Below are 13,979 nucleotides of genomic sequence, written 5' to 3' on the forward strand. Positions count from 1 at the left end.
TTTACTTATTTATTTCATTTTAGTAACGAAGGGTGTGGTGAAACAAATACATATTATAAGGGAAAATTTAAGAATGTAATTAGTGGTAACTACTAACATTTAATGTAATGAAAATACGATTTAAGCGTGCTGGTCAATTTGACCGGTTAGCAGTGTGAGCGTACCTATAATAGCTTAGCAGCAGTTACGGGTTAAGGACATTGAAATTGTCTTTGTATCTTAAATTATACAATTTGTGACGATCACGTTGATCAAATTGCTTACCAAAATGCGAATTTTATTTCAAAGTTAAGAAAAAGTAAGCACAGAAGGATGATAAAAGTAATGATAAGGAGAATATTTCAATAGAAATTGTGTAAAAGTGCTGACACGTAATTATTATATTAGAAGTCTGTGTACGAATATGTGAATGTCACTGTATATACCTGTGCTCTCTAGACATGTAAAAATACATTCATATCAATAGCATCATTCTTCTAGCAATTAAGAATCTTCCTGTTAAATTTTTAAAAATTACATCTTAAAAATAAATTTTACATCTTATCTACAATATTTACGGGTTGTAATGGTCATGATATTGCAAGTGTGTACGAAAAGGAGAGCAGAAAAGGAAGAAGGAAATCGAAGGAACAACAGAACAAAGAATAAGATATTAGGGCAAGAAATATCTAAAATAAGGTAGGATAAGTAGAATATAAAATATCATGATAAAAATCCTAATAATACAGAACGATAGAAATATTTGTAATAGGGTAAGAAATATCTAAAACTATTATAATGTATGGATAAAGTAATAAATATAAGAACATATACGTTCATCTACTTCCAAAAAAAGAATTAAGAGTAAAAATTTTGTATGTATCTTCTATATCTTTGCTTTGACCGTCCTCTTGTAATAAATTTTTCTTATAAAATAAAATTTGCAATATAGTATGGCTAAATGGATATATTAAATCACTGTATAGATATTTTGATCGTAATCTGTGTATCTGATTCAAAAGGTGGAGTGCTTTTCCATTCGACGATTCCCCCACGAAAATCCTCCCCCTTCCCACCGAGTCGATCGCGATCAACGAACCATCAGATCCTGATCGTTTAATCCGTTTACACAGCGGCGACTTGGCCGTTCAGTATCTTAACGTACTTAGGCTTCTTACCTAAGTCGCTTAAATCGTTTAAACCCACCAAGAGGCCAACTTCCCTTTATCCTCCCCTTCCTTTCCTATTGACTGAACCTGGCCCACCCTCGGAACGTGTCGATTTCAAGGTTTCTGCAGGCAAACAAAGGGATCCAGACGGCTCTCGATCCACAGAATACAGGTTTCTCTCGATCAGTTTTCCTGGCCCACCTGCCAGGAAAACGTGGGAAACGGAAAAACAGCGATCGTTCGTCGAAAATTCGCGTCGACAGATGCTGTTGCGGACACGGAGAAAGATCACGAGAATGTATCCCCGAGTTTATCCTTGAAGTCTGATGGAATGTTTCGCAAGAGACACGTTTCGTGTCCGCGAGCCGCAGCAATCTGCACGGTGATTTTTATTGGGTCTGTATGTGTGTGCGCGCGAGGATCATAGAAATTCAATGTCCTTAGAGTGTCTCTGCAAATGCAGATGTTTACGAAGAGTGTGTTGATGTTGAGAAGCTTCTTCTTTGGGTTAGTTTCTTGGGTAAATATCAGTAGGTTGTCGAATTTCTTTCTTTCGTTGGTGACTGATGATAAAGGTTCTTGTTGTGTAAGAGTTAGATAGCTACGATGGAAGAACTTTTACGATTGGAATATTAATTATGGGATAATTAATCCTTGCCCTACGATTTTCTTGATGACTGCAGACTCCAGGATTACATTGTTGTCAATGGTTTCACAGGAACGAAAGGAATTCTGTATTTATCGCAAATGTATTTTTACTGTAAAAGTTAAACATTAATGCCAGCAACGTGGCATTTCACTTCGACTTAAAGAAAACCGAATAATATTCTTCTTTGTTCAATCGATTTTGAAATCGTCAACACGAGCCTGACTCGATTTTATAGGGCAAGGGGTTAAAGTTTAAAGTCAATTGATATTAACGCGTTGACTGCCACAGTGAAAAAGGCCGTACGTAGCCAGACACGCTTTATTTCGTCTTTTAAAGGTCATAAATCATCAAAAATGTATGCGTTTAGTTGTTTAGCTTGTTTTAAATTATATTACGGTATTTCACCGTCGTCAATTTCATCCATCATTGTCTTCTACAATAAAAGTGTTAGTTATACTGACCTACGATTTAAACCTCTGATATGACATAGCGATAAGAGCGATTTAAAATCATTTTATCGTCGTTAATTTCATTCATCAGTGTTTCTCAGATTACCAGGATTCATTAAGATTTAAACCTCTGCCATCACTTAGCGATAGGAGCGATTTAAAATCATTTCACCGTCGAAAATTTAATTCATCAGTGTTTCTCAGATTACCAGGATTCATCCTAAGATTTAAACCTCTGCCATCACTTAGCGAAAGGAGCGATTTAAAATTATTTCATCGTCAAAAATTTAATTCATTCTTTTCCAGATTATCAGGATTTTATGAACTGACCTGTGTAAAAGGCAGTGGCTCCGATGTGGCACCGCAAGCGCCGCAAACGCTTTGCTCGACGAGCGTCATGGCGAACTTCTGGTGCGGCACGCAGTGTCTCGCGCTGCACATGTCCTCCGCCTCGCCGCTGGCGATGTGGAGGTGTATACGCAGGAGAATGTTTTCCTGTAACGAGATTCCGTTAATGCGACTACGTTTATTAGCTTCCCCGATGATAGGCCGCTATATATAGACGAGTCCCTGGATGGTTTATTGATTACAATTATTCGAAAAAGCATGCTCGAGGACAGCGATTTATTGCGACGAGCTTGATTTCCTCGATCCGTCTAATGATACTTGGAAAATCATTTGCGCGCCGAGCGACCACAAATTGTAAATTTACGCAAGCTCGTTATGATTTTTGTCGAATCTAATTTTTATATTATTGGAAATGTGGTTGGATATTTGATGTAATACTGTCTATGAATAATAGCGAGATGGGTTCTCTGATCAAGCTGTCGTTTCTCACCTGAATATTGAACTAGGTGAAAATACTTTATAAAATTTTACAGTGTTTACTTTCATGAAATTTTACAGAGAACAGTAATACTTCGAAGAGAAAATTGGCACAGCTGCTGTATCTTATCGAATTAAGCGAATCAAGAATTATCAACAATACACAATACAAAAACTCCCGAACAACTAACACTATAATTAAACACAACATATATTCATACTCATATATATCTACCACTTTATCTATTCGAGCATTACTTAGAAACTACCTCGCAGAAAGCAATAAACCGTAAATTGCCTATGAACTCTGTCCCCACGAATCTGCATAACCATCTCAAATCTTTCTTTATCGGTTGACCTCAATCAGTTCACAAGCAAATAAACGAACGTTCAATTTATATGTTATTACTCGATTACTAAATCCAGATGTTACGGGGTAGATAAATATTTTCTCTAAAGCCGCATTACCCACAGCGGAACCCATCGTGCCGAATCTGAATATCAACATAATACAGATCACGTAGGTATCGCGGAGGCAATAAGGAAACGAATCGCTCGATCGAATGGTTTTTTGCTAATCCGCCGGACTTATTGACCATTACACGGACCGACCTAAGTACCGCCATAAATCTCGCCCTCTTTCGACATTCACGCCGAGCAGCGATTTCCTTCGCGGCAGCAGAGAGGCGATTTTCCGAGCGGTTTGCGATCCTGAATATTCTGACGGCCGAACGAACCAGTTCCCCCTTCCCGTTGTACAGTTGCTAACTACACCGCGGATTGCCACAACGATATCTGTCCGTAGGGACCGTAGGTGAGTCTGTGCAAACACAGAGAACCCTGGGGAGACCACTTTCTCGTTTACAACGGAGTCACGTTTTGCCACGTGTTTGTGTGTATGCGTATATATGTCTGCGCGCGCGGTTGTGTCGACATCGGTCCGTTGAATAAAATGAATGTAACGTTACGAGTGCAGCCGCGCGGTGCGCGAGTATAATAAATGTGAGGACGACGGTGATCGCGGGGGCTCCGTTATCTCCGAACGCAGGAACACGCTGCTCGAGTTACGCGTTGCGCAATTAGCAGAAATTAAGGCGCTTTGTTCGACTGGCCTGCTGTCAGTGACCAGCCACCGTGACAACGACGGACCTCGAAAGTTTATTGATTTCATTATTTTTCTCTGATCGACGTATTTTGTTGACCAGTGGTTACCGATACGGTAGAATTTTGATAACTCGAACGAGAATAACTACAACCTCGATAGTTGCAACCTCAATGGTTGATAATTGAAAATTACTGAAACAACGATAGTTGCAACCTCGATGGTAAATAACTGAAAGTAACTGCAACACCCCGATAACTGGAACTTTGATAAATGAAATCTGGATAATCCAACGTGGATAGTTGCAAACTCCAGGGATGCAATTTCGAGAGATTCAACCTCGATGTTCAAAATTTCGATAACTGAAATTCCGATAACTTAAAACCCGATAAATAAAACCTCGATAATTGCAACCTAGACAACATGCAGAAAAAAGGCGTGGTATATAATCGAATGTATTTCAATAGAATATCGCAGAGAAAAGTATACTTTAATTCGTCCGAAACATTAGCCATTACCAAGATGTAATAATAGATTCTACAAATGAGCCCTTTATCATACATACGCCTCTAGTAACCGAAAGTGTATTCGAGATCTAAAACCTGCCATTCGTCTCGAGTGTTCTTAACATCCAAATTCGTCAAATCAACTCGTGGAAACGATTAACAGGCATTCCAGGTCGAGACGAAATTGCGAAGTGTCCGCTGGACGCGATACCGAAAAACCAGTTTCTCGCCTAGATTCGCGTGTTGCCCTCTCGCGGGACGGGCATAACAGGCAATATGGGCCGAGGTAATTGGTACTTACGAAACATTCCGCTGCGTCGTCCATGAATCCAAGCTGAAACCTCTGCTGATCGAGAAAACTCTCGGCCAGAGCGCGACGCAGCGTATCGGGCGGCAACGCGCTCTCTTGCGAAAACTGGAGCTGCGAGAACAGGTCCTGAAACAAACAAGGCGATGAAGATTTAGCGTCTGGGGTCTGAAACTAGAGCTGGAGTGATTTAACTATTCGAGAATTGTACGAATTCAAACGATTTAGAAACTACTGACAGATCAAACGTTTCAGTAGAGACGATAGAACTGGTAGAAATAATCTGTGGATCTATTGTGTAGGGACTAAAACTATGAAATACTTTCTATTCAATGAGGATTTGTGTTTTCGTGTTCTTGAAGTTAATTGTAATGTAAAATACAAATTGGAGTAGAGCGTATTGGAATTATTTAACTATTCGAGCATTGTACGAATTCAAATGATGTGGAAACTCGGTGAAAATTCGGTAGAGACGATAAAGCTGTGGTAAAAATAGTCTGTGTATCTACTGCAATGACCAAAAATATAAAACTACTCTCTCTCCAAAGAACCTTTGTATTCTAGGAATCTGAATGTTAATTTTACTATAAAACAATTTTTACCATTTAATCCTTGTTTACTGTACATTAAACTATTGCATTACTTGAATTAAATTGAACCTGAATTAAAATCAAATTAAAGAAATCTATTTTCCTATTGCAAGGTTCTAATATATGTATGTTAGTGGCGTTAAATTAATTGACAAATTTCTATAATAAGAATCACAATTACGAATCAAACATTGGCAATTGACCCGAACAGTGCACGAGGGTTAAATGAGAAGATATAAATACTGAAAAGTCTTATTATTAATAATATGTTTCCAGGAGAACTATCAAACTAAATATTATTTTAACTATCACGATGAATTGTAATAACTCCAGACGATGATAAAGTGATATGAATAGTACAGATAGAGTCATATGATTGATTCGAGCTTACATGTATAATGCAGAAGTAAGATGGATAATAATGGAATTAAATGGCATTAAATAACAAGACGGAATGAAGTTATAAATAATTAAGCAATGGTGGTAGAAGATATATACGCTTTTGCTTCGTAATTTTCTGCACCTCTAGATTCCAGAGTTTTGTAAAAAAATGTTTAGCTTCGGACGTACGGTTAAACGAATGAACATTCTGGGGTAAAGAAGTTCCTTGGCGCGACAGCCGGATGTATTGTGTACAGAATAGACTATGAACAATGGCGAAGGCTCTCCACGTGCCACGGAAGACTGTTTAAATATTCCCTTTTTTGTGCGTGCAGCATATGGTACCGAAGGTATCGAAACAAACGATGTATACTCGAACGACCTGATCACGAGAGACGGAGAAATTTTATTATTGTGTAACACGGTATGCAATTTTTTTCCTCCGCAATGTTGAGTAACAATTGTGGTATCCATATTACAAGGACTGTCAGTCTTATTATGTAATATTATTTCTGAGTAATAATAAATAATATGGGAAAGTAAAATTGGGAACGTACTTCAAGATATTATGTACAAAATCTGTTCTCATATAGAAAAAGTATTAATAATATTGTCAATATCGTATATTGTTTCATATTATCTATAAAATTTGTTATATATATAAAATTATTAAAAATGTGTTTTTACCATACTTTTACTGGTACCAGTTTAATATACATCATATATATTCTAAGACTACCAAAATGAAGAAGTCCTTTCAAAGAAAAAGGAACAAATGAACTGACTATGAATAAGGTAAGCCACGTCAAAGAAATAAATTTTCTGCTTTTTAGTGGACACACGGAATACTGGTTTCCTGAAGACGCTTATTAATATTCATGACTGCTGAAAATATATCTCCATATTAAAATGGCTTCGTTTTGACGGCTGGTAGATGTCCCCTTTCTTTTCTCCCTGTTCAGTAATTTTTATTTCATTGAACGACACGCCGTTGATTTTGAAAATACATTTATTAATTATCACAACAGTGGAAATGAAATGTCTTTCACGAATAAATCAATAGCTAACTATATTTTGCTAGAAAGTTTTCTTTCAATCTGAAATATGTATCACCTGGCACTTGATGAGACAAATTCCTTTAAAATTTGTTACTGTTTTCTTAAAAAATTATACTTAGAACTTCCAATGCTAAGTTAAGGAAAGACTACAATTAATTGTAGCAGATAGATGATTAAAAGGTCCAAAATGCTCACAAAATTCCCAAAATTTTTACAACCATCATTATAAAGTATACTATTTTAATACTCTCAGAAATATAGGATTTCGCACAATATGTAAAGCACGCAAAACACCTTCATTAATTTGTAAAAATACCATACAACAATCTATAATCTAATCTATCAAAGTTATATTTAACAGTAATTCGTTAAACTTTGCAAAACGTCCATCACTCATTACAAATTTTCATTTAAATACTTTTTACCCTATTTGTACCTTCCCCTGATTTCTCCTATTTTATTCCAACAACCGTGCATCGCACAACAAAATCATTGTAACATTAAAGTTTCCACGCGAACCGTAAGATACACAAACGATCAGACAATAACACGTCTATAAACGTCAGTTCATGTTCCCAACACGAAAAACCATCGATGAACGAACTCCAACGACCAAATTACACCCGCGTAAACCGACGTCCGGGCGGTTGCAAGTGCAAAAGGAAACTCATAACGCCCACGCACTCTCAATTTCCCATTACATAAACGTATGCAAATCCCAGGGCGTATATGTAAATCGGATCGGCGACCCGAACGAAATCCCCGGTTTAGTCATCGCGAGAGAGGCGAACGCTACCGCCTCCCCGGTTCCTTTTCCCTTAATCAGCATATCGCGCCGCGGCATGAATGAAACGAGCGAACCGATTTCGAAACCTTGCTCGAAGAGTGGGAGAAGAAAAATCATCTTCTTCGACGGTGTTACCCGCGAAAAACCGCGGCAATGGTGACGGATTTTTCTCCCTCTCAATATATAGCACGATTCACAGTGGTCCAAAATAAAAATTTAGCAGGTCATATTCTTATTTAATTGAAGCAATTAAAAAATTTTGACACGTACATTTTGATGTAAATAGAAGCATATAAATGAAAGAAATTGTATCGATTTTAGGGATCTTCGATAATGTTATCATTTACTAATAATCTGGTCAATATCTTAATGAAAATATGAATTCTTAAGGAATATTTTTTCTATTTTCGACTAGGATTGATGATATGGAAGGGTTTAGTATCGCTTGGAACAAATTTTCCATGGTTAATGATAAATTGATGTGAGTTTTTTAGAAAATAAAACAAAAGGGTTTTCGATCATTTGAAATGCTAATTTTTTATTTTAGACCACTGTGTCGATTGTGCAAAAATTCCGCGAATAAATTACGATCCGCGCGGGCTAAACGAGTTAGTTTCGTAACTAATCTTCGAGGGATCGGCGGGCAACGGTCACACGTAGAAAGTAGCCGTTTCTGGAGGGGTGGTTGCTCAACGAAACGTTGGGACGAGAAAAAGTTTAACGAAGAAAAAACGTGACGGAAAAGCATGTGAATATTTCATGAATAATGGTTAATTTTCTTCTGTGGAGGCCCTCGAATTGGACGCGTAGCTTTTCGGGTTGAGGTTAATGGCTAATGCTTTTGCGAAGAGGAATTTCGTTTACAGTGAGTGAAAATAGAAATTTTTATATGGCTAGTAAATTATTCTGTAACTAGGGTTGGTTTTAAAAATGAAGGATTTTCAAAAAAATCAACCAAAAATTACTTTACTTCCTTTACTATTCCCCCAAATTCCAAATAAAATAAAACCCTCTTTGCACTTTATGAAACACTGAATAATAGGTACTGAATTGTAGATAATCCCTTACGGTATACATAAAATCCACAATCTATTTAATACCTATCAATCTAATAATACACAATTAAACGACAGAATCACATGGTAAATAAATAAAAAAAACGAAAATTCACTGATACATCGAATCGAGTATATGTACGATACAATAATAAGTAGACTGTTGATTTTATACATTTACAACGTACTCCAAAATTCAATATATTAAGGAGTTCAATAAAATTTAATTCAGTTTTCATTTTATTTAGGATCTGATAGAACCTTTCATACAGTAAACAAATATATATTTCTTCCTAATTTTCATAAACAAATCCTCAAAAGTGCACAAAGATCCGCAGTCTAATTGCAAATCAAACCAGTTATCTACGATATAGTTTATAATAAAGACTGTTACTCGTTGAATCAGGTAATTCAGTTCACGTGTTAAAAAAAATAGTGCTCGGTTTCTAACGTTTCACTCTCTAACGAAAAGATCGACGCGCGAAGAACCGCAAATGACCGGGTGAAATTGGTCAATGAAAGTCGTCCGATCGGTATCCGGCACCGAGGAGTGGTGACAGCGGTAATGGTAGTGATAGACGTGCTCCGGCTGGCTCCGATACGAAGACCACGATAGCGAGCTTGAACGTTCACGAGCATCGAGAAGGATGTCGCACCTGTTCGAAGCAGGTTAGCCTGGGTATCGAAAAAACCAGACGCGGCTCGCACAAACAACATTGCTGTTCGAGTGAAATCGATGAATGGAAACGATTTGCCATGATTTACTCGAGAGCGTAACATTCGCGGAAATTATTAACTCTGAAAATTTTTGTAGACATTTTGAGAGGAATGAAATTGACTCGATCGTACAGACGAAACTTTCAAATGGTAAATTAATGTTTTATGCATTTGTTGTGGATAGAACTGAGTAAAATGGAATTTACTTATTTTTAGGAAACTTTGATAAAATAGAATACAGACGATTTTCCTCTTTCCCAAGAGGTTACTTTACAGTATCATAAACGTCGTCCATCGAGCTTTAATATCCTCTGAACAATATTTACTTCAGCAATTTCGTAATGTCATGTAATATTTACTGCGTATTCATAATTGTTTTGATACTTATGAGGGGAAGTGTATGTATGTATTTAATATCCGTTTTCGTGTATCAATTCATAGAAATACTATATATTTGCAGAAATACAGGTAGCCTAGGTGATCTTTGTCACTAATTACACATATTAAGATTACAGTAGTTTCGTGTCTTTCAATATAAAACTACCTGTATCATTTCAGTAACAGGAATTGAAAGAAAACTGTTCCTTATCGATCTGAAAGAAAAATTTCCTTACAAATGACAATCATCTTTCCTGGCGCAGGATTTATAGCCGGGATTGCGGATAATTATTAAAAGACACTTAAACGTTACCCAGCAAGCGAGGAGAGGCAGATAAAATCTCAAAGGCGACAGAAAATCCGCTCGAGTGGCATAAGCAAGAAATTATGCACTAACGACGTTTTAAAGAGGGGCCATGTGTATTGCCCTAAGTGCCCTCGTGCACGGCTCCATACGTTCTAATTCTTATCTTCCGAACCTTAATGCGTTCTCGAGAACGTCTGCGACAGTTCAAGAAGAAAAGGATACCGTTATTGCGCAAGGGACTTGTGCGTTAAAAATCAAATTAATGCGATTCGGGACGACGGATAATACCATATCATTTAGAATTTCAAACCGACCAACTGGACGCAAAAACTTGTATTAAATCTCGAAATTTCCATTAATCACTATACGCTGAAGTTTTTACATTCGTGAAATATTTGTAATCTTCAGGATTGAATTTGGGGAATTAAAAATGAGAAGCTGAAATGTTTATCTGAAGAGTTCTATTCTTTCTTGATAAATGGAATATCAGTGTTTATTTTGTAGAATTTGATAGAGTCTACAAAAAATAGGTGACATCAATTTGTGTCCTGTCAAGAAATAAAATTTTCAGGATAAATTACCAATAAATATTCATATGCTCGTAAATGCTACTTTCCATAGTTTTTGGTTAAAACATTCATGTATGGCAATGGTTTGCATGTTGAATTTTGATTGGCTTTTTAATGAAGCCAGTATCACGAGAACAGCGTAAAGAAGGCCTATAAAAATAACAAATGTTTACAGGAAAGTGGAAAACATTTTGACGAATATACACATGCAGTATGTCGTCATCATTGCACTTCCTTCAAAAGAATTTCCTTTTCTTAATTTCCTGTATAAACAAACATTGTGCAACTTCATCAACAATAACAGTTCACGGAAACATTTACATATACGTGTTTACTGAATATTTCTTCCTCAAAATTGCATTTTAAACATCATCAAATTAACAGCAAATGAAAAAACCCGACGTGACTCACGAATATACACCATCGTTCATAAGTATAAGGACACTTGATCTATGTATATTTAAAAAACGTGATGTTCCATCAAAATTCTATATCGTGGGCTACTTTTATTACTTCATATTAATTATCAAAAGTGTTATGCATCGAGCTTTAATATCCTCTAAAAAAATATTCATTTCAGATCTTCAACAATTTCACAATACCTTATTACTAGACTGCGGATTTCAGCATTGATAGAATATTCGATTATCCAAAATTCACTACACTAAAAAGTTTTAGAAAATTTATTTACGTCTACTTTGTATTTCATACGTAATAGAACCCTTTCTTTGCATCCAGTTTCGAGAGATTAATCAATAAAATTCTGCATTTGCATAAACATCTGCAGTCTACTTATTATATTTACTTCACATTCGATCTGTTCTAATACTCACGAACGGGTGTGTAGATATCATAATGCGATTATAGAAACTTTAAGGGAAAAACAATCGAACACTTTTACCGTGTAAAAGTATAAAAATTTCCCCGAAGTTGGGGAAATTTTTCGAACGATTCTTGAAAGTAAAAAAATTCAAGAGTCATCGTTCACGGAAATATCGATTACACAATTCGGCATACTTTCCGCAGATCGTTCAACTCGATGTTGGACGGCGTGTCCTCCCGCTCCATTCCGCTGTCTTCCTCCTCCTCCTCTTCACCCTCGACTACAACATCTTCAACTTCGACCTTTGCCACCTCGTCCTTTTTCTCGCGATCGACCGGCGTCGGCGTCGCCGACGTGTCCTGACGGACTTTTATCCACTTCAACATTTTACTTTCGAAACTTCTCGACACCGCGCAGTTTCCCCGTTACAAGCGTCTTCGTCTCATTCTAGCATCACGTACCCTTTTTACACCGCGAAACTTGTACACATCAACTGGGACCGACAAAGTAACAGTGCTATTCCCAAAATTCACGAACTACAGACACCGTTCCCGTTATTATTACAGGAAGACATCCCGTCCACGCCCTTTGAGATAAGAGCAAAACACCCGAAGAGAGCGTCATGGCTCCAGGCGAACACAAATTTTCACTCCTCTCGTCGAGATAGTTCTGTTTGTAGTGTCTACAGACACGATTCGTCTTATATACCTGCCCCACGCTGCACTTGTCTTAAGATCCTCACACCTTTTGTTCACGGACGATCGTACCTTTTCCCCTCCCGATAACGTTGGTAATTCTATCTGTTTACCTTTTACCTAATACTTCTAGATGAGACACACACGCTCCGTAATTTCCAGGTACAGTTCTCGTGAAAAGAACCGATAAGGTATATAAGGCAGATAAATGGCATCAATGTTTCTAGGCAAAGAATGTTAGAATCGTATGAAGCTGGTGAATCTAGGAAATGAATAATTACTAGGATTTGCGACTTGGCGATTGTTACTTGACATCATATCGAAGACAATCGATGCCACACTCGAGGCTTTCACAAAAGGGCAAACGAGGAAGTGGCGGCCCGATGGACGGGAAACAGGTGGCTGGGCATTGAAAACGGCCCCTGGCAGATGATCCGTCGCGGAGACTGAAGGAGGAATCATACACAGCGTTACTGGATGCCGGATGTGTTGGTAGAACCCGTTGCACGACGAGTTCGTAGACTCGATTAAAAAGCATAAACTCGTTTGGCAACTGAACGTCACTCCCCGGTCACTACGAGAGTCTCTTACTCCTGGTTTTTTACTTTCGTCCAATTCCAGGATTCTGGTAAATACTTTCCAGGAGAAATGTTAAACGATATTCCGAACGAAAACACGTTTTCGATTTCGTTTCGTTACCCGTGTGTAACAGCCTACGATTACACGGCCGATCACGATCAAGAAATGTTCGCTCGAGGAACGTAGTTCGTGGCGTGACTAAAAAATTCAGCTTCCTGAGCGCCGCTGAGTCCTCTCTTCCGTACGTAAACGACTCGCTGCATCTTTCCCTCGTTCTTCGTTCCACTTCGCCGTGCCACGTGCTTCCCCCCTCGTTTTGCTGGCACAGTTCCCGTAAAAATTCTCCTGGACGCTGGCTGGCTCGAACGGCGACGCGAAATTCACAGGCTTCCCAGAAAAACTATACTTCCTCGCGCGAACATTACCCAGCACGATTCAATCCTTTAGACAGTTAATAAACTCACTTCACTGTGACACATGTAATAACGATAATCCCTCCAGTGGTTTTCATTAAAATTCCTCAGAACCAATTCACTCTTCGAAGACCATTAGCCCCATTCGTGAAAACCATTAAATTTCAGCCCAACTTGCTCCGAATCACGTGGACAATATTTTTGATCACAATAAATAACTCCTTCCTCCCTCAGCAACGATGAAAGCTACTCGAACGTTAATTATGAAGTACGTAACTTCGGCATTTTTACGTTTTAAACATTCTAAGGCTTCGAAAACATTGTGAACATCGACAATCCACTGTTGCACATTTATCCAGTCGAAGAACTCGCGATAACCATTGGCGTTACAGCCCTCTTGCTTCAGGTGTTTTAAAGGGTGGCGGACCGTTCGATGTCCCGGTGTGGCCAGGTCCGGGTTCGCTCGGTTTTCGAGGCGGAAAGGCACGATATCGCGTCGAGAAACGTGGAGAACGAGCACGGGACTACCTGCACGCGGCACCGTGCGCTCGTACCTGAAAGCAACGGCTCGCACGGTGCTGGAGAACATCCCCCACCCTTTCCATCGATCTCTCTTCCTCTTCTTTCGTTCCATGGGGCCG

At 38.2% G+C, this 13,979-nt stretch overlaps 1 protein-coding gene across 1 annotated transcript in view; it reads right to left on the bottom strand.

Annotated features, from left to right (window-relative positions):
• The window catches only part of LOC107188003, a 132,092-nt gene that overhangs the window by 12,532 nt on the left and 105,581 nt on the right, over positions 1-13,979 (bottom strand). Inside the window, exons 4-5 of the mRNA XM_015576217.1 lie at positions 4,981-5,115; positions 2,577-2,741 (exon numbers count right to left, since the gene is read on the bottom strand). Of these exons, the coding sequence (XP_015431703.1) occupies positions 2,577-2,741; positions 4,981-5,115 (300 nt within the window). The remainder of the gene's footprint in view (positions 1-2,576; positions 2,742-4,980; positions 5,116-13,979) is intronic.

This window comes from Dufourea novaeangliae, unplaced genomic scaffold (genome assembly GCF_001272555.1).
Source record: "Dufourea novaeangliae isolate 0120121106 unplaced genomic scaffold, ASM127255v1 scaffold109, whole genome shotgun sequence".
Classification (NCBI taxonomy): Eukaryota; Metazoa; Arthropoda; class Insecta; order Hymenoptera; family Halictidae; genus Dufourea; species Dufourea novaeangliae.